Consider the following 23796-nt stretch of genomic DNA (forward strand, 5'->3'; position numbering starts at 1 on the left):
ATATTTTAATTTCATAAGTACAGTTAAAAATGTGGAATCATGTAGTATTAAAAGACCTCTTAAAAGTAATTGTTAAAATATGCAATACATAAAAATGGAATAAGATTTCTAAGGCAAACTTAAAGGCTTAAGTGTTTGGATTTATAATTTTAACAAAAAACTGTATTTAACAACCCCACACACTTAAAATGGACAAAAGAAGAGAAATATCTTATTTTTAACTTTATTTTTATTGTTGACACTATTACAGATAGATAGAACGACCACAACCATATTAACAAACCAAAAACCTGTGCACAGAAACAAGATGAAGAAAACATATCAAGATGTTAACCACAGTCTCTGGATGATGAAAATATGGGCGAGTTTCTCTTCTATGCTTCTGCAACTTCAAAGTTTCTATAATGAACACGTACTGTGTTTATAATGGAAATATATGTAATAAAGGTGGATTACCAAAACACTATGATGAAGACCATTCAAGGAAACCGAGACAAAATATTTAACCATAATCCCACAACAACCACACAACTATTTCTTAATTGTTTTCCACATTCCTTCCCATCTTTGACTCTATGCATACTTATCATTAACGCCCTCATAACACAGACTGGTGCACAGATCGAGATGTTAACAGCAGTTGTTGTTGGGTGTTGGGAATATGGGTGAATTTCTTTTCTTCTACCTTACTGAATTTCCAAAGTTTGCTATGAGTATGTATTATAGTTGTAATGGAAAAATACATACATAAGATTTAATACCAAAACACCAAAGATCATTCAGGGAATTTGAGACAAAATATTTAACCATAATCCCACAATGACAACACTATTTTAATTATTTTCCATTTTTTTTTCATTTTAGAATTTATGCATACATATTTAACACTGTTATAATCACAAGCTTGTGCACTAAAACAAGACGGAGGAAATCGATCAAGATGTTAACAGTAGTTGTTGGGTGTTGGGAATATGGGTAACTTTTTTTTCTTTTTTAATTTACTGTATTTTCCAATTTTTCTTCTGGGTACATATTATGCTTGTAATAGAAACAAACATAATAAACTTTGTTACCAGAACACTATTATAAGGAGCATCTGAAAACATTAAGATGAAAGCGTTTAATCATAATTTCACAAAGGTAACATAACAGCTATTCTGAATACACATTTTGACATAGTTATAATCATAAACCTGTGCACAGAAACAAGAATAAACAACATATTGAACAGTATATCTGTCTTTGGATGGTGGGAACATGGATTTTTTTCCTCCACTTTTCTGTATTTTCCACATGTCTGCTAATGAGTTCGAATTATGTTCACAATGGAAACGTGATTATAAACTTTTTAGTAACACTACCATAAAGAACATCCAAGGAATTTAAGAAAATAACGCTCAACTATAAGCCTACAACAACAACACAACAGCTTTTGACTATAAGCATACATTTTTAAACAGTTATAATTGTAGTATAAATATAATTCTGTGTCCTGCTTTTTCCACTTAATATTCTGTAAATATATTTCCACGTTGCTACATAACTCTTCATGATTATCATTTTTAAACAGCTGCATGAGTCCACAATACGTTCACTTATCTTTCTCCTATTGTTTGGGATTTAAGTTGTTCCTGATTTTTCACTAACCTAAGGTTGGAACAGACACCCTGGCATTTGGCAAGCTACTTTCTGAAAAGGTTCCACCAACTAATACCACCAACAGTGATGAACCCAAGTTCACCCCAACGACGTCAACACGGGCTCCCATCTCAAGAGCCCTGGTCTGATCTGGGGCCCCACTGCTCCTGTTTCCCAGATGTCTGTCCCAACCTCAGGTCTTTCTATGCAGCTGGCCCTCATCTACACCATGCCATCAAAAAGGCCCCTTCTAAACTGCCCAGAACATGCTGCTCAATTGATTCCTTCTCACCAGCCTGGCCTTCCAATCCCTGCTTCCGATGTCGCCTTCTGTCTGCTTCCTCACCCTCCTTGGGCTGGTGACGGATTAGGACTCCCTTCTTTGGCTTACTCATTTCTGCCTCACTCTCAGCCATACAGCCTCGCTCGACTTTGGCATTCCCTGCAGTCTGACACACGCTCCCCGAGCCCTAACTGTGCGGATCCAGGAGAGTGAGATTTAGACACATTCCAGGGATTTTAATTTTGCTTGCTCAAATTAACTGCTCTTATCTCTGCTCACTTAATCTACAGATTTGTTTTTAAAATTTTTTTTATTTTTATATATTTTTTTCCAGCCAACTCAAAGCCAAAAAATTTGGGAGGGGAAGCAAAAGGAACACAGGTGGTGCACAGAACAGGACACAGGAAACCTCAAGCTATGAGGCCACTTTGTGAGTAAGTAGAAACCCGAGGAAATCAGACAGACACAGCACTCTAATGGATAGCTCAGAAGTACTTAGGAGGGCTCAGAGGGGAAGGAACGGACAGTAACAAAACAAATTAAGGCTGCTGGGGAACCTGAGTCCATGTTAAGCTTGGGTTGACTGTAAAGAAAGCTTTTTTTAAAAAAAACTTTTTAAATGCAAGTTAGACATGGGGTTGAGGGTCAGAGAGGTAAACACGAGAATTCAGCTGAGCGACAGAAAGCTCTAGGGAAACTAGCTCCTGGGCACCCAGGACGCAAACTGACTTGTGGCAGTACATACTATCAAAGCCACGTTCTACTTGTCACTTAAGGCAGGAAGCGCATAAAGCAAGTGATGAAAGTCGTCAGCCTGCAGCCATATTTACAACCCGAGAGCCTCTCCCCGGGGTTCTCAACCTTTATGAGGCACTACTGTGATCTAGTGATGGTTGCAGCCCACTCTTTAAAGGCAAAGACGTAAGATTTACAGGGAAAAGCTTCGGCTTTTGTGAATTCACTGTTGAACACATCAAGTTGGTTAAAAAAAAAAAAGCAAAACTTGTTAATATTTTTGCATGAGAATCACCGCAAGGTACAATGTGGCAACTGATCAATTTGGGTCACAAAAGGCCAATCCACATGTAAAGGCTTACACAGCATTAGGTTCCAAAGTGTTGGTGTAGACAAAAGGGCTGAAAAGGAAGCTCAAAGTACTTCTCTTTTCAAACAGCAAAGAGTAATCAACATTTTATCTTTCATGCCTACACCTGGACAGGAATATTTAAGAGTAAGGAACAACACACAGTCAATTACTTAAAAAGATACTGATGGGGTTCAAATAACGCACAATAAATCTTTCTCAGGATCTAAGATACTTACAAATATATTCTAATTTGTTGCTCTCTTCCTCCTCCTCCAAAAAAAAAAATCAAAGAGTACCAGGTAAGGTACTTCTGCACAGTAAACTGTAACTATGTATATTAAATCAAAATATACGTGATTACTGTAATGCTAAGATTTGCTATTTTATATACGTCTCAGGAAACATTATATATAGGCTACAGGAGTTGATTGGGGCAATTTCTGTAGTGTTGAAAACCACGAAGGTTTTCCCTCAGTGTGATTACTCAAAGGGAAGGTAAGATGTGCTATGGCTTTCCCACATGCACACTAGATGTTTGATGGGGGAGAGCTAAGACAGAAGGAATCTCCACCTTCGGTTTCTTTTCAGTTTGAGTTGTCTGATGTTAAAAGTCAGGTGTAGACACGCCAAGGTATGTTTCCTTTTGACATTATTATGAGGTGGTTCGAATTCTCTGTGGTTTAGTAAGGGTCAAGTTCTAAGTGAAGGTTTTCTAAACTTTACACTTGTGTTCTCAGCCGGTATGGGTATTCTGGTGCCTAGCAAGGGACAGGCGATCATTGAAGAGTTGCCCGCAGACATCACATTTGAAGTACTTGTCATCAGCCCTGTCGTTGTCACTAGTGCTGGTGCTGGCATGTTCAGTGTAGTGTGAGCTTTCCCCATAGACATTTCCAGGCTCAAATATTATCACTCTGGCATGGGTTTTCAGGTGCTCGCCGTAGGCTGAAGTGGAAGCAAAGGTTTCTCCACATTCCCCGCAGTCATAGTATGGTTCTTCAACCTGAATCTCTTGATCTTCACCTTCTTCTTCTGGGTCTTCGATCCCTGCCCCATCTGGCTCATCGGCGTCTCCCTCTGGCTCTTCAGCTCTTTCTTCTGGGTCTTCTATCCCTGCACCATCCGGTTCATCAGCATCCACGTTGGGCTGTTCGGCCTCTCCATTGGGCTGTTCAGCCTCCCCATTCGGCTCTGCAGCCTCCCCGTCTGGCCCTTCAGCTTCTCCATTGGGCTCAGCAGCCTCCACATTGGGCTCGGCGGCCTCTACCTCAGGCTCAGCAGCCTCCACCTCTGGCTCAGCTGCTTCTACATTTGACCCCTGGATCCTCAGAACTTCTCTTGGAACCAGGACATTGGCTTCAACTTCCTGGGCTGCTGCTGCTGCTTCTTCTTCTTCAAGATGAAGCTTCTGATGTTTAGTGAGAACTGTGCTATGAATAAAGGACTTCCCACAATCCTTGCACTCATAGAATGGTGAATCTCTTTTGGGGGGCTCAGCAATAAATGACGTGTGAAGAAAGGTGACCCCATAATCATAGGGCTCATCTTTCTCATGAATTCTCATGTGATCCCTAAGGTCTGACTGATTGAGGAAGGATTCTCCACATGTTTTACATTCATAGTGTTTCTCTTCGGTTTGACTTCTCTGAAACTCAGTGAGGGCTAAGCCTGGACTGACAGCCTCTTCATTTCTCTGGCCCTGCTCTGGTAAATCCTCTCCAGTATGAATTCTCATATGTTCGTTAAGGACAGAGCCATGAATGAAGTCTCGTCCACACACACAGCATTGAAGGGATGTCCCTGTAGGAGGATTCTTCTGTGAGGCGCGAGGCCTGCGTGGGTTAATGATCAAGGGTTGCATAAAAGGCTCATCATACCTCCTATGTCCAAAAAATTGATCTTGCTCATGGATTTTCTGATGCTCAAAAAGGAATGAGCTATGAACAAAAGATTCCCCACATGCCGGGCATTCAAAGAGCTGGTCTCCAATGGAATCTTTCTGATATTCGCTGACAGAATGGGTGTGAATTACAGAATGCGTGTACTCACAACTGTCGATGAGGTACTCTCTGCCATGAACTTTCTGATGGTCCTTAAGGTCTGCGCGATCTGCGAAGCCCAGCCCACAGTCCTTACATCCATAGATTGTGTCTTCAGACTCATCTTGCTCATCCAGCTCATCCTGCTCATCTGGTTTGTCCTGCTGAGGCTCTCCCTGCTGAGGCCCATCAAGGCCTACACCCTGAATGACAGATCCTCCAAACAGGTTACCACCATGGAACTCCTCTCGGGCATAGATTTTCTGATGTGCACGGAGTTCTTCAGTGGTAGCAAAGGACTGCCCACACTCCTTACATTTCTTGCGCACTTGCTGTTCAGCATAACTTGTCTCTGATGGCTGTTCAGCAGGATTCATCTGTGCTGGCTGTTCAGCATAACTTGTCTGCGCTGGCTGTTCAGCATAACTCGTCTGAGGGTCAGTAGAGGCTAAACTACGAATAACAGATCGTTCATAGTTTTTACTTCCAGATGGCTTCTTTCTATCATGAATCTTCTGATGCTCAGTGAGGTCAGAGTTACGAACAAAGGACTCTCCACACACCGGACACTCATAGAATTTCTCTCTAGGGCGAAATGTTTGATTTTCACCAAAGCTTAGGGAGTGAATTACAGAGGTCTCATAGTTCCTACGCTCAATGTTTTTCTTCTTAGCACGAGCCTTCTGATGTTCGCGGACATTTGAGTTGACAACAGATGATTCGCCATCCTTCTTAAATTCACTGGATTCCTCTCCAGTAAGACTCTTCTGAGGTTTGGTATGGGACATACTGTGTATGACAGAGTCCTTGTAGCTGTTATTCTTATCCCCTTCATAAGGGTTCTGTCTGGCAGGAGTTTTTTGTTGCTTATCATGAAGGTCTGAGACATAAATGGAGGATTCTGCCTTCTCATTACATTCAATGAGTTCATTTCCGTCGCAACTTTTGGGAGGTCTGAAAGTGGCTAAGCTATGGATAACAGATCTCTCATATTTCTTTCTGTCGGAGGTATTCTCTCCAGCATAGACTTTCTGATGTTTGGTAACATTTGAGCTCTGAATGACAGACTCTGCAATCACTTTCAATTTATTGGGCCCTGCAGCACTGTGACTTTTCTGAGCTTCAGCAGAGGCTAAGCTATGGATAACAGATCTCTCATATGGTTTCCCCTCAGAGACATTGTCTTTAATGGGAAATGTCTGGTTGTCATCAGGGTTAGAGCTAATGGTGAATGCCTTCTCGTCTTCCTCATTTTCAGGTGGTCTTGTTATAGTATGACTCTTCTGAGATTCAGTGAAGGACATACCATGAAAGACAGACTTCTCATACCCCCTGCCTTCATAGAGGTGCTTTCGAGAATGAATTTTCTGATGCACATTGAGGTCTGAGCTTTTCCTAAAGGCATCTCCACCATCTTTAAAGTCATAGAACTTCTCTTTTGAGTAAGTTTTCTGACGCCTTTTAAGGGACTGACCAGGAATAAAGGTTTCCTCACACACTTTACCCTTCTTTTCAAATAGGTTCCCTCTAGTATGGATCTTCTGATGTTCTTTCAGGGATGAGCTGTGGCGGAAGGTCTCCCCACACACCTTACATTCGTACATTTTCTCTTTACCATACATTTTCTGAAGCTCACTAAGGGTTGGGCTGAGTTTAAAGGCCTCCCCACGATCATTATCTTTGTCGTTTCTACCATGGATTTTCTGGTGGTCAATCAGGGCAGAACTATGAAGGAAGGTTTCCTTACACACCTTACATTCATAGAATTTATCTTTTCCATATATTTTCTGAAGCTCACTAAAGGTCGGGCTAGGCATGAAGGGCTCCTCATACTCCTCATCCTTACATTCTGAGAAATACTCTCTAGCATGAATTTTCCGATGTTCAGCAAGAGCGGCACTCTTATTGAAGGTTTCCCCACACTCCTTACATTCAAAGCGTTTCCCTCCAGCCTGACTTTTCTGAACCTCACTGACAGCCACGCTATGAATAAAGGATTCACCATACTCATAGAGATTCTCTCTAGTGTGCATGATCTGATGTTCGACAAATTCAGAAATCACACTGAAAGGCCTCCCACACTCATCACACACATAGGGCATTACCCCAAAATCAAGCGGCTGCGATTCAGTGAAAGAGGGGGAGCTAAGACTGCTCATGCTCATGGCTTTTCTCATATCATTACATTCAAAGGGTCTCTTCCTTGGATAGCCCTTCTGATCATGAATTGAGCCCTGCCCATCTGTGTCAAAATGATAGCGCCTTTTTCTTTCAAGAACTCTCTTTCTGGAAACAAGGTGTGAGTTAAAATTAAAGCCTCCCCCAAAAGCATTCCCTTCATAGCCCCTCTCCTGAATCACTGATTCCCTCTTGTTGAATGAAACTTCTTTCCAACCATTGTCTGGCCTTCTGGGGAATCTCTGTGACCGATCATTAGATTCCCTCGCCCTTCCTGATTTGGAGTTGCGCGAAACATCCTTGATGAACTTTTCCATTATCACCCCATGGGAAGATTCATCTTCACAAATTCCGCGACGATGAGTTGACTTTTTGGTTTCAGGCATAGTTTTCAGACCTGAAAAGAAACCCCAAATATAAATACTCCCTGGTCCCCATACCTGTGCAAAATAACAGTGGGACTTCTGTGATGGTGGTGTGAATGTAAAATATAAAAGGTTTGTCAATATGTATACCTAGATCCCAATGCATTTATTAAAGTGGCCACTACACATGATTTGCCTAGTGCCTACCTCGACTGGTGCTTGGGTAGGCATTTCTCTTTGACCTCGACGAATGCCCTTGTGTCATGTGGGAGTGGCCATCGTCTTCGGCAAGCTGAACCCCTGTTCACAAGAATAGTACAACAGCTCAGCTCATACTCCAGTTGGGGACCAGGAATTATCACCATAAATTGATGTCCTTCTCTCAGCCACTAAATATGAAGAAGCCCACATCTAACTCTTTGGATGTCTTCTATTTACAATCTTATTTCCTTAGTATTCATTCCTTAGTCCATTCTAGTCTGAATTTTAATTAATTCTCCTGACGGTACTTGGAAATTTGTATGACAACCTCCACATGTCCCTAAATTCAGGGCATCCTATTGGGTCTTCACCTTCTCATAACCACCTGTTAAATCTTGACATCCTCTTTTTTACTGGCTTCCATGGTTTTCCTCCTATCTATTGACTGCTTTCTCCACCTGTTCTCCAAACACCAAAGCTCCTCAAGGCTCCACCGCCTTACACAATACTCTCGTACAGCTCTCTCCCCCCAGTGCCAAACCTGCATAGCCAACTGCCTACTATGACTTGAGTTAGACATCTTCTAGGAGTCCCAACTGGAACTCAGTATCCCATCCTAAATGTGTATTTAAAAATCTCCCCTGTCACCACTCTTGAAAAAGCACCAACTCTGTGGCAAGCGCCATCTCCCTGTTCTCCCCAACTCCATACAGTATATTCTTCATCCAATGACAGAGTGATTTCTTAAAAACACAGATCTCATCATTTACTACTCTGCTTAAATCTTTCAAAGGCTTTTCGTTACCCTTAAGCACAAACATATTAACACGGACTCTAATATCCTGAAAAGAATAAGGTGACAAAATGCTCTAATGAGTGGATTTGGAGTGACTGAGAAGCAGCTGCTTACCCAGTGAGAGCAGCTTCCTGTAGTTCTCCATGTTATCTTGAATTGGGTTCTGAGGCTTCCTGTCCTCAGTAAGGTCCACAACGTCCTGGTAGGACACTGCATCCTAAAAGAGCAAACACAGATCTCTCAGTGGAGTTTGTTCCCACCAGCATCCAAAGAGAGAAGAACGCTGGCGAAAAGGGAGCTACACATACAAAGCTGTGTAGAAAGTGCTCACAGCATTTGGGGCTCGGAGTGATCCAAGTCAAGTTTTACTAGGGACCTACTTTGTACCTACCTTGGCGCTATACTCTGAGGAAGATCCAAAAGACGTATGACACATATTCCTTGCCCTCATGCAGCTTATAATTTGGTTGGAGAGAAAAGACTCATGAAACAATTAGAGAACAATAAACAATAAAGTGGGGTACAGATAATTAGTGCTAGGTGGGTTTAGCAGAAGGACAGTTCAGGGTGAGCTGGACTAGTGAGCAGAGGTTTTGTAGAGGGCCTAGCAGGGGCCCTGAAGTGCTGGGTAAGCCTTAACAGGGAGGGGGGTGGGGTGGTGGGGAAACTTCAATAGGCCAAATATCAACCACACATGGCAGAGCCGGGAACAAAAAGGAAATGCGTTTCACAGACCTCTGGTCAGGAAGTGGGACTGAAGCCTCTCTCCCTGGTCCGTGTCCTACGCACACCTCCACTGCACAAAATGGCTACACTGTGGGCTCTTTTAGGTGTGTGGAAGTTCCAAATAACCCAGGAGTAACTTTAAGCACTCAGTATCTTCATTTTTATAGCTGCCTGTTCTGCTTTACTGGATACTTCCCTAAAAAGAATTTAAAACTCCCTGCATTTTGCAGGAGTCTTCTACACAGGATCTTACAGGACCTCTTCTTGTTGCTGCACTGTAACATCCCTGGCTTCAGGGACTTGTGGTCTGAGGTACTATGGGCCTGGAGACAGACTTGAGGAGGGAGATGGCACTGTGGGAAGCCCACAGGCTTTGGAGCCAGAGAAAACTCTAGGATCAAAGGAGGACTGCACCATTTGTAAGCTGTGCAACCTCAGAACAGAAATCTTTCTGAGCCTCACATTCTTCATCTGTAAAATGGAGAGAAGGGCATCAGCCTGCCTTGAAAAATTGTGGGTGAGGATTTTCTGCAATGTAATGTGTTGTGTAAATATTAACAAAAGCTATGTAAAGAAAATGTAAATTATTATTACGACACTATCAAGTAAAGATATTTTAGTATTAAATTTACTAAAGTTCCATTGCTGGAAAATGGCATGGACATTATAGCCATGTGGAAATGTAGCAGAAAAAGACAGTGCTTGCACAATTAAGTGCATCTCCTAATGAGCGAGATAAATAGGCACAGGAATTGGGATTTAAGAGGAAAGCCTCATTTAGGCAACTGCCAACGTCCAGTGATTAAAAAGCAAAACCAGTAACTAAAACTAAACAGTTTCAAAAATGAAACTCTTTCTAAATTAGGGCTGAGAAAATCTAGGACAACAAACAAGATACAAAAGCTCAGGAAGCATTGCAAAATCGGTACAACTACCGCACCATAAAGCTAAACCACATCCTTTCTCTTGCTCTCCTCCTGGAGAGCCAGAGCTCCACTGAGTTCAGGGGCGCACCAGTGCTTCCTGAGGCTGTGGCTCTGGCGGATTAGAATGAAGCAAAGACGGCGGGAAGCACAGCTGCTGTGTGAGCTCAGGGGGGAGCCGACCAGAGCTCCTATCTTCAGGGCTGGCAGAACTCAAATAAGGTCAAGAACTTGCGGGGCTGAGAGAGTCAGAGGGGTCACCATCCCTAGCATTGACAGACCCCAAGGACAATGGCAAAAGGGGAGGAGTGTTTTTCATATCTTTCTCTCTATTTGCCTAATCTGAGTAAAATAAATGTACATTAAATTTTGAACTATGTTGTTCCTATGGGAAAAAGAATGATGCTTTGATTTACAATTCACTTAATCAATGCAAATTGGTAGCTCTAAAGCAGTTGTTCACTTTGTACTTGTAATCAACAATGATATCTAAATTTGCACCAGCTGCAACCAAGTTCCACTTGAATGAATGGGAGTCTGGAGAACAGAGCTAGCACAGTTTCATTTCTACAACATGACCTATACATGCGAACAATTATGCAAAAAGATGATGAGAATTTTCTGTTTTGCACACCCCCAAAATGTAATTTATACCTTCTGCTGCTGCTATTTCTACCATACTGAGTCAGTAGGAATCAGTGACTTCCAGGCTTACGGACACAGGGCCAACTCTTTACAGTGCCAAGGAAGGGCATTTAAAGGGCTAAACAAAGAAGAAATCTGACTACCAATGTCCTATCATCTTCATTTCATAAAACAGTATTTTGACACCTCAAAAATAAGGACACTCGCATTTCTCATTTCTCCACAGGTCAATAAAAACTCAGTCACCAGCTCAGAGGGCAGTGTTCAGAAAGCACTAATATCATGGCTGACCACCTTCGCGGGCAGCAAATGCAGACCAAAGAGGCTCCTTGTTCAAAATCAAGTTTAAGAAAGTTTCTACGATTTATATTTTTATCTGGATTCCTAAAATTTTGGCCAATTTGGCTTCACCAAATAAGAAACCAAAATTAGTGACAAACTAAGTGTGTCACAAACTTAGGGTATTTCCCTGTGACAACAAAGACATAACCCCCATTCAGGCTAGAGGACCTGGGTCACCTTTGGCCCTGCCCAATTTATTCCACATGCTCTCCCCAGTCAGTTACTGCTGCTGCAGAATCTCTGCTTTCAACATCTGGACACCACCCAACCCTCCTTCTCATACACAACTGCAGTCCTTGCTTGCCTCCTGGACAGAGGACAAATGACAGTTTTCAGGGCAGAATTCAACGCCCTCCATCATCTGACCCTACCTTATAAATCTCAATGCAGGAACGATTATTAACACATCCTGGTGTATGGGGAACAGACTCAAGCTCTCTGTTCAGCTACAGGACACTGCGCCCAAGCCCAGCTATGCTTCCAGGCAGCCTTACACCTCCTGCCCTTTTTGTTGTAGCCAGTCTGGCCTGGCTTCAGCTCCTTCTCCAGGGCCTTTTCCTGGGCTCTCTCAAATGCCTAGGATCCCCTCATCCCAACCTTTGCCTGGCCAATGCTCCTGCCTTTCAGGCATCAGGTGTTAAGTGCCTTAAAGACATTTCCTTTCAAATCCCAACAAGACCTCTCTGACAATTTCTTGTTAACCCTCTATCTTTCCTTAAGAGCACTTTGAACAGTCAGCAGTCACATACAATACCTGTATACAGACAGATTTGTGTGACTGTTGGATGCCCTTCGCTGTTATAAGGCTGAAAGCTTCCAGGGCAGGGACTCTAACTGTCCTGGTCACCACTGTCCTCCCCAGGGCCTGACCTCGTGCACATACTTAATTGTAAAGGGAGATGCAGGCTCGGTGCACTGGGCTCCTCCTTCCTTCCAAAGCCCTGTGCATGCTGTGGCCCTCCTCTACACTGTCATGTCACAAGTGACCCTCCTCCTTAAGGGTCAGCTCAAATCCCACATCCTTTCTCCCTTCACCAATTTCCCTAGCACATACTGCCTCTTAAAATGATGGCCATAACTGTTGGCATTTAGGGTGTGCCTACCATGTACCAGGCATCATGTTAAGCACTTCATATATACATTCAAATCTCACTCACTCGGCACAGTAGCCCTGGTGAGGCAACCACCACACCCATTTTACAGATGAGGAAACTGAGGTTCAGCTTAGTTAAGTAAATGGTCCGAGGCCACACAGCCAGCAGGTGGCAGAGCTGGGCTTCAGACCCAGCTCCTGTCAGCTCCGGAGCCTTTGCTCTCTCTTGCCAGTCTGCTCCGGGGATTTGTAACTTTCCTGGCTCTCTACTGAGGGCCAGAAAGAGCTCCAGAATCGTTCTGCTTCCCTGGCCCAGTAGGAACAGCCAATGTGACCAACCTACCAAATGACACAAATGCTGAGTGGGAAAGAGTTCCCCTGACTGTGTGGATGAATCAGAAAATAGGCAGCAGTCTCCCCGGCCACTTGTCACCTCTGGGGACAGGCCCGGGCTCCTTGCAGGAAGTATCTGGGGCTCTCCCCACAACCCAGTTGGGATTCTAGGGGACAGATGAACACAGCCTCTTGGGAAAGAAAGGCATCTCTGCCCTGAAAGGAAGATAGCCTTTCCAGAAAGAGAGGAAACCAAAGCATACCTGGGATCTGGACTCATACTCCATCACAGAGTCCCTGCGTTTGTGCTCTCTCTCGGTAATGAAAGTTGTTTTCTCCATCAAAGGAAGGGAAAGATCCCGTTGAGGAAGTCCTGGGAGGAGAAAAGGCATCATGAAGGAAGAAGGCCCAGTGCAAAGTTGACACGCAGCACAGAGCAGGTTAGAGCAGACGACTTACTGCCTCTGGGATTCCTGGTGTACGGCCAGCGGTCTCGAGGCTCGAGGTCTCTTCTTCTGGCCCTCAGCCCCCGCCCCCGCTCCCGGGTGTCCCGCTCCCAGACTCGGTCTCGGTCTCGGTCCCAGTCCCGGTCCCGGTCCCAGTCCCAGTCCCAGTCCCGATCTCGGCCACGGTTCCAGTCCTGGTCCCAGTCCCGGTCCCGGTCACCTGAGAAAGGCAGACATCCGAGGGATTAACAAAGGGCTCTAACCCACACGTTCCCCCTTAACGTGCACACACACCCCTTTGGAAAGGAGCACTATCCTTGCTCCTCCTTTAGGGAAATGAATGGATCCCAAAATGAGGTCTGCAGATTCCCAAGTGTGATCAGGACTCTTCCGGTCACCCTAAACCTGGAACATTGTTTCTGGAGGCTTGCTACAAACCAAGCTCCAAAGCTTTAGTTGAGAAGCCAGCTCCCCCTTCAGACACTTCTGCTGGTTTCCCAGTTTCTACATGGTCACGTCCACATTCACAATGGACTTCAAAGCATCCACTGTCTGGCCTGCCCTGGCCAATCTTCGTGAGCACATTACCCGACTCCAAAGAAACATAACACACGCCCTCTCCAAAGCCAATGCTGTTTTTGAAAAAGTTCACTGATGAACCTTTAACAAATAAAATAGCTTTAGAGGCAAAGGGGTGATGAACTGTGCCTCTCCTTGGGGGCTGTGGGCATAGCTTGAAACAGCTTGCGGCAAATTTCAAATAACTTTAAATATCTTCTCTCATCGTTTAAAAAAATTGCATTCCACTCCAACTCACTGGTCTGCTTTGATATAAAGACATCTTATTACATCACCAATTAATTTACGTCCCCCCTAGACCTCTGACCAGCAGCAGCCACCCTGGAGAAGTGGCGCTGTCTCCAGGGAGGTCTCCATGACCACCTGCCTCTATGCATGCGGCACACTGAGGGGAAACGCGCCCCAAGGGTGGCACAAGTGCCAGTTACTCACTGCCGTAGGAGTAGATGGAGCGTGGGGGTGGGGACTCTGCCACCTTTCGGGTCATGCTGTCTTCACTGTGGACGTCACTGTTGTCGTCGTCTGAGAGGACACCAGACACCGACTTAACACTTTATCATCTCTTGCCTGTGTTCTCGTGACAGTCCCCCAGTGGTGTCTATCCCTGCCCCCTACCCACAATCTCTCCTCTGAGAGAAGTTGGAGTGATCTGATCCTCTCCCTCCTCAGCTTCCCCTCACTCCTGGGCGAGGACCATGGCTGCGACTGCTCCTACCTCACCTCCAAACACCAGTAGCCAAGTCAACTTTCTGGGCACCACACCCTTAGGTTTCACAAAAAGGGGCCTGGGGCAGGGGCGTGAGGCACTTAGAGATTCTCTTCCTAACGAACCCCTTTTACTGAAGTGTCATCTTTCCCTCTCGCACCTCGGGGTGGTAGTTCTTAACCGGGGTGATTTATCTCCCCAGAAGACATCTGGCAATGCGATGTTTAGTTGTCACAGCTGGGAAGGGGGGGTGGAAGTGGCATCGTGTGGGCAGAGAGAGGCCAGGGGTGCCACTTAACGTCCTAGGACAGGACAGCCCCCGCATGAAGAGGATAATCCAGCCTAGAGCACTAGCAGTGCTGAGGCTGACACCCTAGGGAGCTCATGGCCACCCCAGTGACCTCTGTCACCTTTTACAAAGTCTCACCTTCTGGTTCATACATCTCCGTGTAATTTTCCAGCAGAGTAACTAGCTTCTCGCAGTTCTCTGGCTTTTTTGCTCGCACCCAAGGCTTGATCTTTTCTGGAAGGATGGTCAGGTACTGCTCAAGGACCAAGATCTCGACAATCTCCTCCTTGGAGCGAGTCTCCGGCTGTAACCAATCGAGGCAGAGGTTTCGGAGTTTGATCAGGGTCTTCCGAGGCCCAACAAATTCCACGTAGAAGAAATTCCGAAACCTCTGATGAAAGAATTCAGAGTCAGTTGTGCCTTCTCTTATGATGGCATCCGGCTCCTTAGTCAAGTCACTGTCTAGCTCATACAGATGGGGGGCCCAAGACTTCTTGGGTTTGGTGGCAGACAAGTACTTTGGAGGCAGCATTTCTCTAAGTAAAATTTTCACTGGAGGAACCAAACATGAGTCAACAGGAGAGACGGCAGCAGCCTGTGACAGTCAGTACTCAGGGACCTGTAGATCGTAAGGAGATATACACATGTCCCAGAAGTTGAGGACCAGGCAGCAGTGTGGGGCTGCCCTATGAGGGGCATCAACAATGCTTTGTGAACAGGCTAAGAGGGGAAGAGACGCATCAATCCCCCCCGCCCAACAGACACGTTACACAGGACACAAAGTTTGCCTAGCACAGGAGTTACAAGCATGACCTCTGGGCACCACACTGACCTGCTTGAGGAGTTAGCTCTGCTACTAACCGGTTCTGTGACCCAGGGCAACTTATTCAATGTCCCAGAGTCTGTCCCCTTATCTGTAAAAGGGGAACAATGGACTTACGTCTCTTTTAGAACTGAGAAGCTTAAATAAGCTAATGTACCTAAATGGCCTAACTACCCAATGCCCGGCAGGTAGGAAGTACTCACAGCGCTCCGATGCCAATGCTTCCCTTAGCAAAAATGGAATGGGGGAATGGGGGCCAATCCTGGCATTTCTGCTCATTTCTTCCCTTAACAGAATTGTTACAACATTACACAACATGTACAAGATAGAAAACCACATAAAAACGCTAACGGTGCTCAGCTCTGGGTAATGTGATCGCAAGTGCTCTTATTTTCTCCTCACCAATTAATTTCTCGGCACCTGCGCTACTGTATAAAATATGGCTATTTAAATTAAAATTCAATACAATTACAATTCAGCTCCTCAGTCACACTAGCCACATTTCCAGTGCCAGTGGCCACCCTACTGGACAGAAGTGCATCTCCATCGTAGTGGGAAGTTCCACTGGCCAGAGAGGCTGTGCCATGCCTGAGTTTGCGGGATGCTCAGGACCCTCCCTCAGCAGTGCACGTCCTTCCAAAGAGCATCTGTCCCAAAACCCAGCCTCGGGCTCCTGCTAACACCACTTCCTCTGGCATCCTTCCTGAGACTCAAGCATTTATCACATTCATTTCTGAGTATTTGAGGTAATTTGCCTATCCCCCCCACAGTAAACTGTAAATTCTAGTGGAGGGATCAGAGGTGAACTTTTCCATCACCGTATCCCTTGATGTCTGATACCAAGTCAGGTCTCAACAATGATACAGCATGTTGAAAATAACATTTTCAAAACCAAGGTAAAACTGGTTTTAAACACAGACAGAGGATAGAACAGATATTTTTCCAAAGAAGATACACAGGTGGCCAATAGGCATATGAAAAGACATTCAAAGTTGCTATTAGAGAAATACAAATCGAAACTATAATGAGCTATCGCCTCATCCCCATCAGAATGGCTATAATTAACAAGACAAGAAGTAAGTGTTGGAGAAGATGTGGAGAAAAGGGAACCCTCATACACTGCTGGTGGGAATGCAAACTGTTGCAGCCACTATGGCAAACAGTATGGAGATTTCTCAAAAAATTAAAAATAGAGCTACCATATGATCCAGCTATCCCACTATGGGTATTTATCCAAAGAACATGAAATAATTCAAAAAGATATAGGCACCCTTATGTTCACTGTAGCATTATTCACTATAGCCAAGAGGTGGAAGCAACCCAAGTGCCCACCAATGGATAAATGGATAAAGAAGATGTGGTGTATATACAATGGAATACTACTCAGCCATAAAAAAGATAAAACCATACCATTTGTGACAATGAGGGTATTATGCCAAGCAAAATAAGTCAGACAGAGAAAGACAAATACTGTTATTATTTCACTTGTATGTGGAAGATAACAAAAAAACACACAGATAAGGAGAACAGATTGGTGGTTACCAGAGGGGAAGCGGGTAGGGGAGGGTGAAAGGGGTAAAGGGGCACATATGTATACAGATGGATGGAAACTAGATGATTGGTGGTGAACATGATGCAGTCTATACAAAAACTGATATATAACAATATACACCTGAAATTTACACAGTCATAAGCCAACATGACCTCAATAAAATAATTAAAAATAAAACAAAAAAAGGAAAAGAGAGAAAAAACTCCAGTCCCTGAGATGATACTAGCCCAACCTCTCAGAGGCAACAAGACACTCTCGGGTGTGTAAATCACCTGTTTGGGAATAGGATCCTTTCTGGAACTTCAGAATAGGCAGCTATCCACAGGAACAGAGTCAAAATGCCAAGGACCTGCAGACATTTTAAAAAAAGAAATACATGGACAAATAAACATGGAAGAAATGTAAAAAGAGTGTCAGAGGATTAATTCTCCAAATGGCTGTGGACTCAGATGGCTTTAGGGGTGAGGCCTAATATACTACCTTCAAGACAAGGCCAATTCCCATGTCATATAAATCAACCAGAGATGAGAAATAGAAAGCTTTCAAATTTTCTTTATGAAACCAGCATAATTAAAAACCCCAAGACAAAGACACAGCACTAAAAAACCACAGCCCAAACTCACTCATGAAAGCAGACATCAAAGTCTTAACACTATTACTACTGAACATGATTCTAGAGTTCCAGCAAATTACAAGAAGACAAGAAAAACAAATCTGAGACATAAAGAAAGACAAATACAAAACTATCATTCCCTTATGTAAGACTATCCACTCAGATACTGCAAATCAATGGAAAACAGGCTTTATAATAATTTAATAAGGAAATCACTTATCATAGACAGGTAATAATTGGAGACACACAGGATAATCATGGAAGACGTATGGATCTGGCATATTAAAGCCCCAAATCCTCCCTCAAATTAATCTACATTATCTAATGGAATTTCAAAGAATATTAATGCTGGGGAACTTGACAACAGTTCTAAAGTTGACCTGAAAGAATTCCATTTGGATCAATATTTTGAAAATTCGTAATCAAAAGGGCAACAAACCATACATAAAATTTAGGAAATATTTTAACATAACCTCAGTATAAAAAAAGTTCGTCTATACTACGATGCCTAAAGGCAGAAAAATAACATAAAAATAACAAATGATGGTCCTGTTTATATCATGAAAGCCAAAGAAAGAAAACAACAAAAAAAACTACTTGCAATTTATGACAAAAAGACTGATTGATTTGAGAACTGTGACATGAGTTTACCACACAGGATTGAGTATTCTGTAGTCTATGAAAGTGGCACTTAAAAATAGTAAGGAATATACGGATTATTTCAATAAATAGTAACAGGAAAACTAGCCAATCATTCACTTAGGGGAAAGGGTCATACTATATATAAAAATGCTAAAATTAAAATTAAAATAAAATAAAGGATTAAATTTTATAATCGTGGAGCAGGGAAAGGCTCTTCTAACCTGACAATAAAATCAGGAGATATTAAGGACAACTTTGACTTTATATATATATATATTTTTCTCTATTATGTTAATTTTCCTCCCCAATAGTGACATATTTGAAGCATAACGCACCAGGAGGTGTAAAACTATATGAACCGTGGACTTAAAGAGTTTGCTAGCCAATCAACAGTTTTTCTAAGCAAATATGAATAAGCAAACCTGATTTGGGAGCAGTGAAACTCCAGGGAGGAAAGACAAAATGATTTTAGGAGCAACTTTCCATAAAATGTCCATGAGCAAAGTATTTACCATGTTATAAAAAACCCTTCCAAAGCACCGGGCAGAGATGGAGGCTTCCTACTCATTAGTAACATGACCCTTTGAGCGTCCATAAGTATCCTGTCATAAGGTAGATGCCAACTTCTACACCAAAAATTCACTCATTCTTTTACTCAAAAAACTCAGGAGTGAAAAATATGATATCCATTAAAGCAGCTCAAGACTTTCTGGCCAGGTCAACAAAACAGCACCTGGTCAGTAAGAGCACTGAAAGATGAAAGATTTTTAACACAAAAACCTTAAAAAAAAAATCAGATTCTAACCACTCCTTCCCACAAAGGTAGAGAAAATTTGAGAGTAAACAAGAGCCTTGCAAACAGAATCAGCATCAAGATGGACAATGTGTGTATCTGTGTGAAGAAGAAATTGGCACATTCCTCTACTGCTTGTGGCAATGGAAATTTTATGAAGGGCGATCTGGCTACCTACCAAAATGAAAAATATACATATCCTGTTCTATAAATTCTACTTCTATGAATTTATCCCAGAGATATGCAATGATATATATGCGAGAATATTTTCATTGAAGTACTGTTGATAACGGACAAAATTTGGTATATTCATATGATTATGAAACCTTTTACAATAATGAGGCAATTGTAAATAAATGGACATGAGACGATCTCTAAGATAGTTAAGTGCAAAACGGGACAAAACAATGTGTACAGCACCCAAAGTGACTATAAAAACCGATGCAGTTCCTTAAACAGAAGATTTCTGGAAGGATATATAAGACACTATTAATAGTGATTAATAGTGATTGCCTCTCGGGAAGGGAACTGGGGGCCAGGGAAAGAAGGGCAACTTACTTTTTCATTGTATATTCTCCTTTTGTTTTTATTTTTTTTTACCATGAGCATGTATTACCCAGTCAAAAGAATAAATTCAAAGTCAAAACAAAACAATAAACAAAAGCACTAATAGAGGCCTTTAGAGATTGCCCTGCCCACTGAGTGGGTGCAGGCAGCACTACTAACATCTTAAAACTTTGGGGGCTCCCCTCCCCATCTCACCTCTGCTTGAGCCCAAGGTCATACCCTAAACTGGCAATTTGCAGATGACAAGACAGGCAATTTTGAAAACCTCAAAGATTCAACTTTGAAACTTCTCAGACTCAAAAAATGCTTATGGAAATTGCAGCTGCAAGTTGAATATATTCCTCAGATCTCCAGCAACTAGTAGTACCTAACTGTGACACCATCCCCATCCTAGTGATTCCACTTCTGAAATCTAACTGACAGACCTATCTGCGCACGTGCACAAAGACACAGTTCACAAGAGTGTTCACAGAGGCACTGTTTACAACAGCAAGAACAGGGACAGGTAGGAGAATGCTCGAGCAGAATTCCAACACCAGAGACCGCTGGAGGACCACTACATATTAGACATCAAAGTAAAGATGGGTACGAAGTTTCTACACTATAAAACCAACCAATATAAAAACAAGCAAGAAAAAGAAGGGGAAAAATATTTTGCAAGAGATGATAGTTAATATTTGAAATGTAAAACACCCTCAGAAAGCAGTAAGAAGGGCCAGCCCAGTGGCACAGCAGTTAAGTTCACACGTTCTGCTTCGGCAGCCTTCCCCAGTGCAGATCTACACATTGCTTGTCAAGCCATGCTGCGGCAGGTGTCCTGCATACAAAGTAGAGGAAGATGGGCACAGATGTTACCTCAGGGCCAGTCTTCCTCAGCAAAAAGAGGAGGATTGGCAGCAGATGTTAGCTCAGAGCTAATCTTCCTCAAAAAAAAAAAGCAGTAAGAAAAAGATAAATGGCCCAACACAAAAATAAAGAACATTAATACACTTCATAAAATTAGTAATATTAGAGTCAATATTTACATCAGAAATCAAAGAAATGTAAAATATTACAAAGAATACTTTCTTGGCCTGTCAAATGGGCAAATATTTCCAAAATAAAAATCAATGTTGCTGAGAAGCTGGCTGGTGCAGGCATGAACCACATTTCAAGATTTCATTTTGGCATGTGTTTTTAAAACATTTAAAATGCTTATTCCTTTTGATGAGCAAGTCTCCATTTAAGGATAAAGATAGTCAAGACGGTAAAATGTCAGTAAGGAAAAAAAGAGCTAAAAAGTCGGCTGCCCACTATAATTAAGTCCCTGTCTGTACATCTAATTTCCGATTTATAAGGGTAAAACCTTTAGCACTAAAAAGCTGCTGCAGTAAGTGAGGGCAGATGACACCATTTTACACGTGGAGCTGTGGGAAGAGAGGAGCACGTGTCAGAGAAGTGCATGTTCTGTTAGTGTGTTGTTATATGACACAGAACCCGTCAGAGCAACCAAGAGTGAAGCTCAGGGAAAGGAAACACTGGTCAACAGTCTCCTCCCAAGGTTACTTGACACAAGCATTTAATAAATCCAATCTAGAAAAGTCTTAATAGCCCATGACTATAAAAGGCTATTCCAGGAACATAACGATGATATCCCACTTGGGTGGACTGTTATAGATAACGGATTAAAGGGAGAAGAGGAGCCCACGAGCATCATTACATCTTAAAAAGTATTTGCAAACTTCAACAGCGTGTCTTTATACATTCTTAGCAAAGTGTAAGACTAGGAGACCATCTAAACACAAAAAAGATTTATCTCAAATAAATACCAGCGAATAGATTAAATACTGAAGGCATTCCAAGCAAAGGTGGAGACAAGGAAGGGAAGCCCTCAACACTACTCTGGAAGTCCTAGCTAAGGCAACCGAGGGAGAAGAAATGAAAGGCAGAGACGCGGAAAAAGGATTACGTTGAACTGAAAAATCTTGTCAGTAAATATAGCAAGAAAAAAATCTAATTAATAGCAAAATAAATAAATTCAACAAAGTATCTGCAACTCCAAACAAAATTTTTTAAACGTATAGAAGAACATAAAACAAGTACCAAATAAATGAAGACATATGTTTTTTGATGAGAACATGGAAATTGTCAATCCTCCCCGAACATAAATTAAAATCCAAGAAAAAGGTGGGAGCTTTGACAAACAAAGAATCCAGTTCCTCTAGAAGAATTAATGTGTAAGAATATCAAGATACTTCAGAATAAGAAGGTATACATGTGATGGGGGGCAGGGTGCTGTCTGTAAAATGACCCAAACATATGAACACATAAAGTATTCTTTCTGACATGATATGGGTGCAAGGACAGACAAACTAACGGAACAGAAAACAGTCCAGAAACTGATTTGTGTGAAAGTTTATACAAACATGGGAATTTAGTTTATAATACAGGAAGGTTTTCAAATCAAGAAAAGCATTAACTGTGTAAATACAAACCAGGTGCTTTCTTAGGACTAGATGATAAAGGGTAATTTTAACAAAAGTGACAAGAGGAGATAGCCAATACTTTAATTTCTAACCAGTTATTCAAGTATGCATTTCCAAGAAAGCTGGAGTAGGTCTTTGACACTAGGAAAGACCAATAAAACCAGTGCAGGCATCTGGCCTCCCTCCAGGAAATTCTGTGTTTCAACTACACATTGCCAGAAAACTGAGGCCAATGACAAACTTACTTTGTTCTCTCTAAAATAAATCACTGCACTCAAAAGATAGCATGCCTCCAAAAATTTCATCAAACAAGAAGGAATGAAAACAGATAAAATCTTTAATAGAATGTTACGTAGCATTAAGTCACACTTCCAAGAAATTTTATAGCTTTATTTTCCGATTACAAGCATAAAAGATAGTACAACATTCAAACATTACAGAATATTTAATGTAGAAACTGCAAGCCACATCCAACTGGTCAAATGTGTTGCCATACCAAACCTTTTTAAATCTCTCTATATAGTAACATCATCTTTTTACCAAAATGATATCACACCACGAGTTCTGCGTGTGTATGTGCACTTATAAACCTCATAATTTGTGATGATCTCTTTCCATACCAGTACCTATAGATTTACACCATTCTTTCTAAAGGCCACATAGTAATCCATTCTATGGATACACCAGTTTATTTAAACGATGGAAATGACTAACATAAAAAAAATGTTTAAAGTGTTAAAATATTAGGGTATAAAATTGTACAGCACATGTGGCATTCTAACTGCAAATATACCCACTTATATGTTCATAGAAAAAATGAGAATATCCACACAATGGAATATAAGGCAATTTTTAGAAAGCAAAGCTATAGATGGAGATGTAATTATAAGGAAATTCTTGCATATACTGTTAAATAGCTGCAAAACAGTCTGTATACACACAGAGACACACCCATATAAATGGAGACTGAAAATGTGATGAACACATTATACGAGCTCTCCACATGGCACATCACACCCTCCCCCATCCAACTATTGTCTAACACCCCACACTGCACTCTCAGAGCTTGAGTTTGAAATGTTAATGAATTGTACATGATCTCATTTATGTTAAAAAAAAAACTACATAAGTACTTAAATGTATGGAAGTATGTATAAAATAAATTAGAAGAAAACTTCCATATAAACTTGTATAAGGACATTCATAAAATGGAGGAAATCTATATTAATTTGTATAAAGACTATAAATAGGGAAAATCAGAAAAAAATAAATGATTAACAAAAGACCCCTCCATTTCTTTTTGCATTTTAATTTAGAATGTTATTTTCACAATCAGAAAAAAAACTTGAATATAAAATTTGGAAGCAAATTCAACTGCTGTTTATCTTTCCTTTTCCCTTCTGCTTCTTACTGCTCATCAGCATCCCCTCCCCAGGACAGGGGCCCCTGCTCACTCTGGCTACCTCCTCCCCACTCTGGCCACCCTGCAGTGCTCCTGCAGAGTCCACTTACAATCTACACACCCCTGTTGGGCCAATGCACCACTGACAGGGCTCCACACCCAGATCCTGACCTGAGGCCTCTCCCCTCTCTCAGTTCAAACTGAATTCTGGCCACATGGCAAACCCATCACCTTTGTTTCCTGGCTTGGAGGTGGGCTCTCACACACCCC

At 42.2% G+C, this 23796-nt stretch overlaps 1 protein-coding gene across 19 annotated transcripts in view; it reads right to left on the reverse strand.

Moving 5' to 3' along the window:
• Positions 1 to 211: 211 nt before the first annotated feature.
• Positions 212 to 23796, reverse strand: part of PEG3 (paternally expressed 3) — a 32615-nt gene continuing 9030 nt past the window's right edge. For 5 of the 19 annotated variants that reach the window (XM_070499080.1, XM_070499081.1, XM_070499083.1 and 2 more), the window contains 8 exons: positions 17317 to 17393; positions 14808 to 14973; positions 14107 to 14196; positions 13109 to 13315; positions 12913 to 13022; positions 8702 to 8804; positions 7798 to 7890; positions 212 to 7622 (listed from right to left, as the gene is read on the reverse strand). In XM_070499080.1, the coding sequence (XP_070355181.1) occupies positions 3742 to 7622; positions 7798 to 7890; positions 8702 to 8804; positions 12913 to 13022; positions 13109 to 13315; positions 14107 to 14196; positions 14808 to 14823 (4500 nt within the window). In that variant the 5' untranslated portion in view covers positions 14824 to 14973; positions 17317 to 17393 and the 3' untranslated portion in view covers positions 212 to 3741. Of the gene's footprint in view, positions 7623 to 7797; positions 7891 to 8701; positions 8805 to 12912; positions 13023 to 13108; positions 13316 to 14106; positions 14197 to 14807; positions 15289 to 17316; positions 17394 to 23796 lie in introns of all 19 variants that reach the window. The other 14 variants (XM_070499074.1, XM_070499073.1, XM_070499075.1 and 11 more) reach the window with 7 other exon arrangements.

The sequence above is a fragment of the Equus asinus genome, chromosome 26, assembly GCF_041296235.1.
Source record: "Equus asinus isolate D_3611 breed Donkey chromosome 26, EquAss-T2T_v2, whole genome shotgun sequence".
NCBI lineage: Eukaryota > Metazoa > Chordata > Mammalia > Perissodactyla > Equidae > Equus > Equus asinus.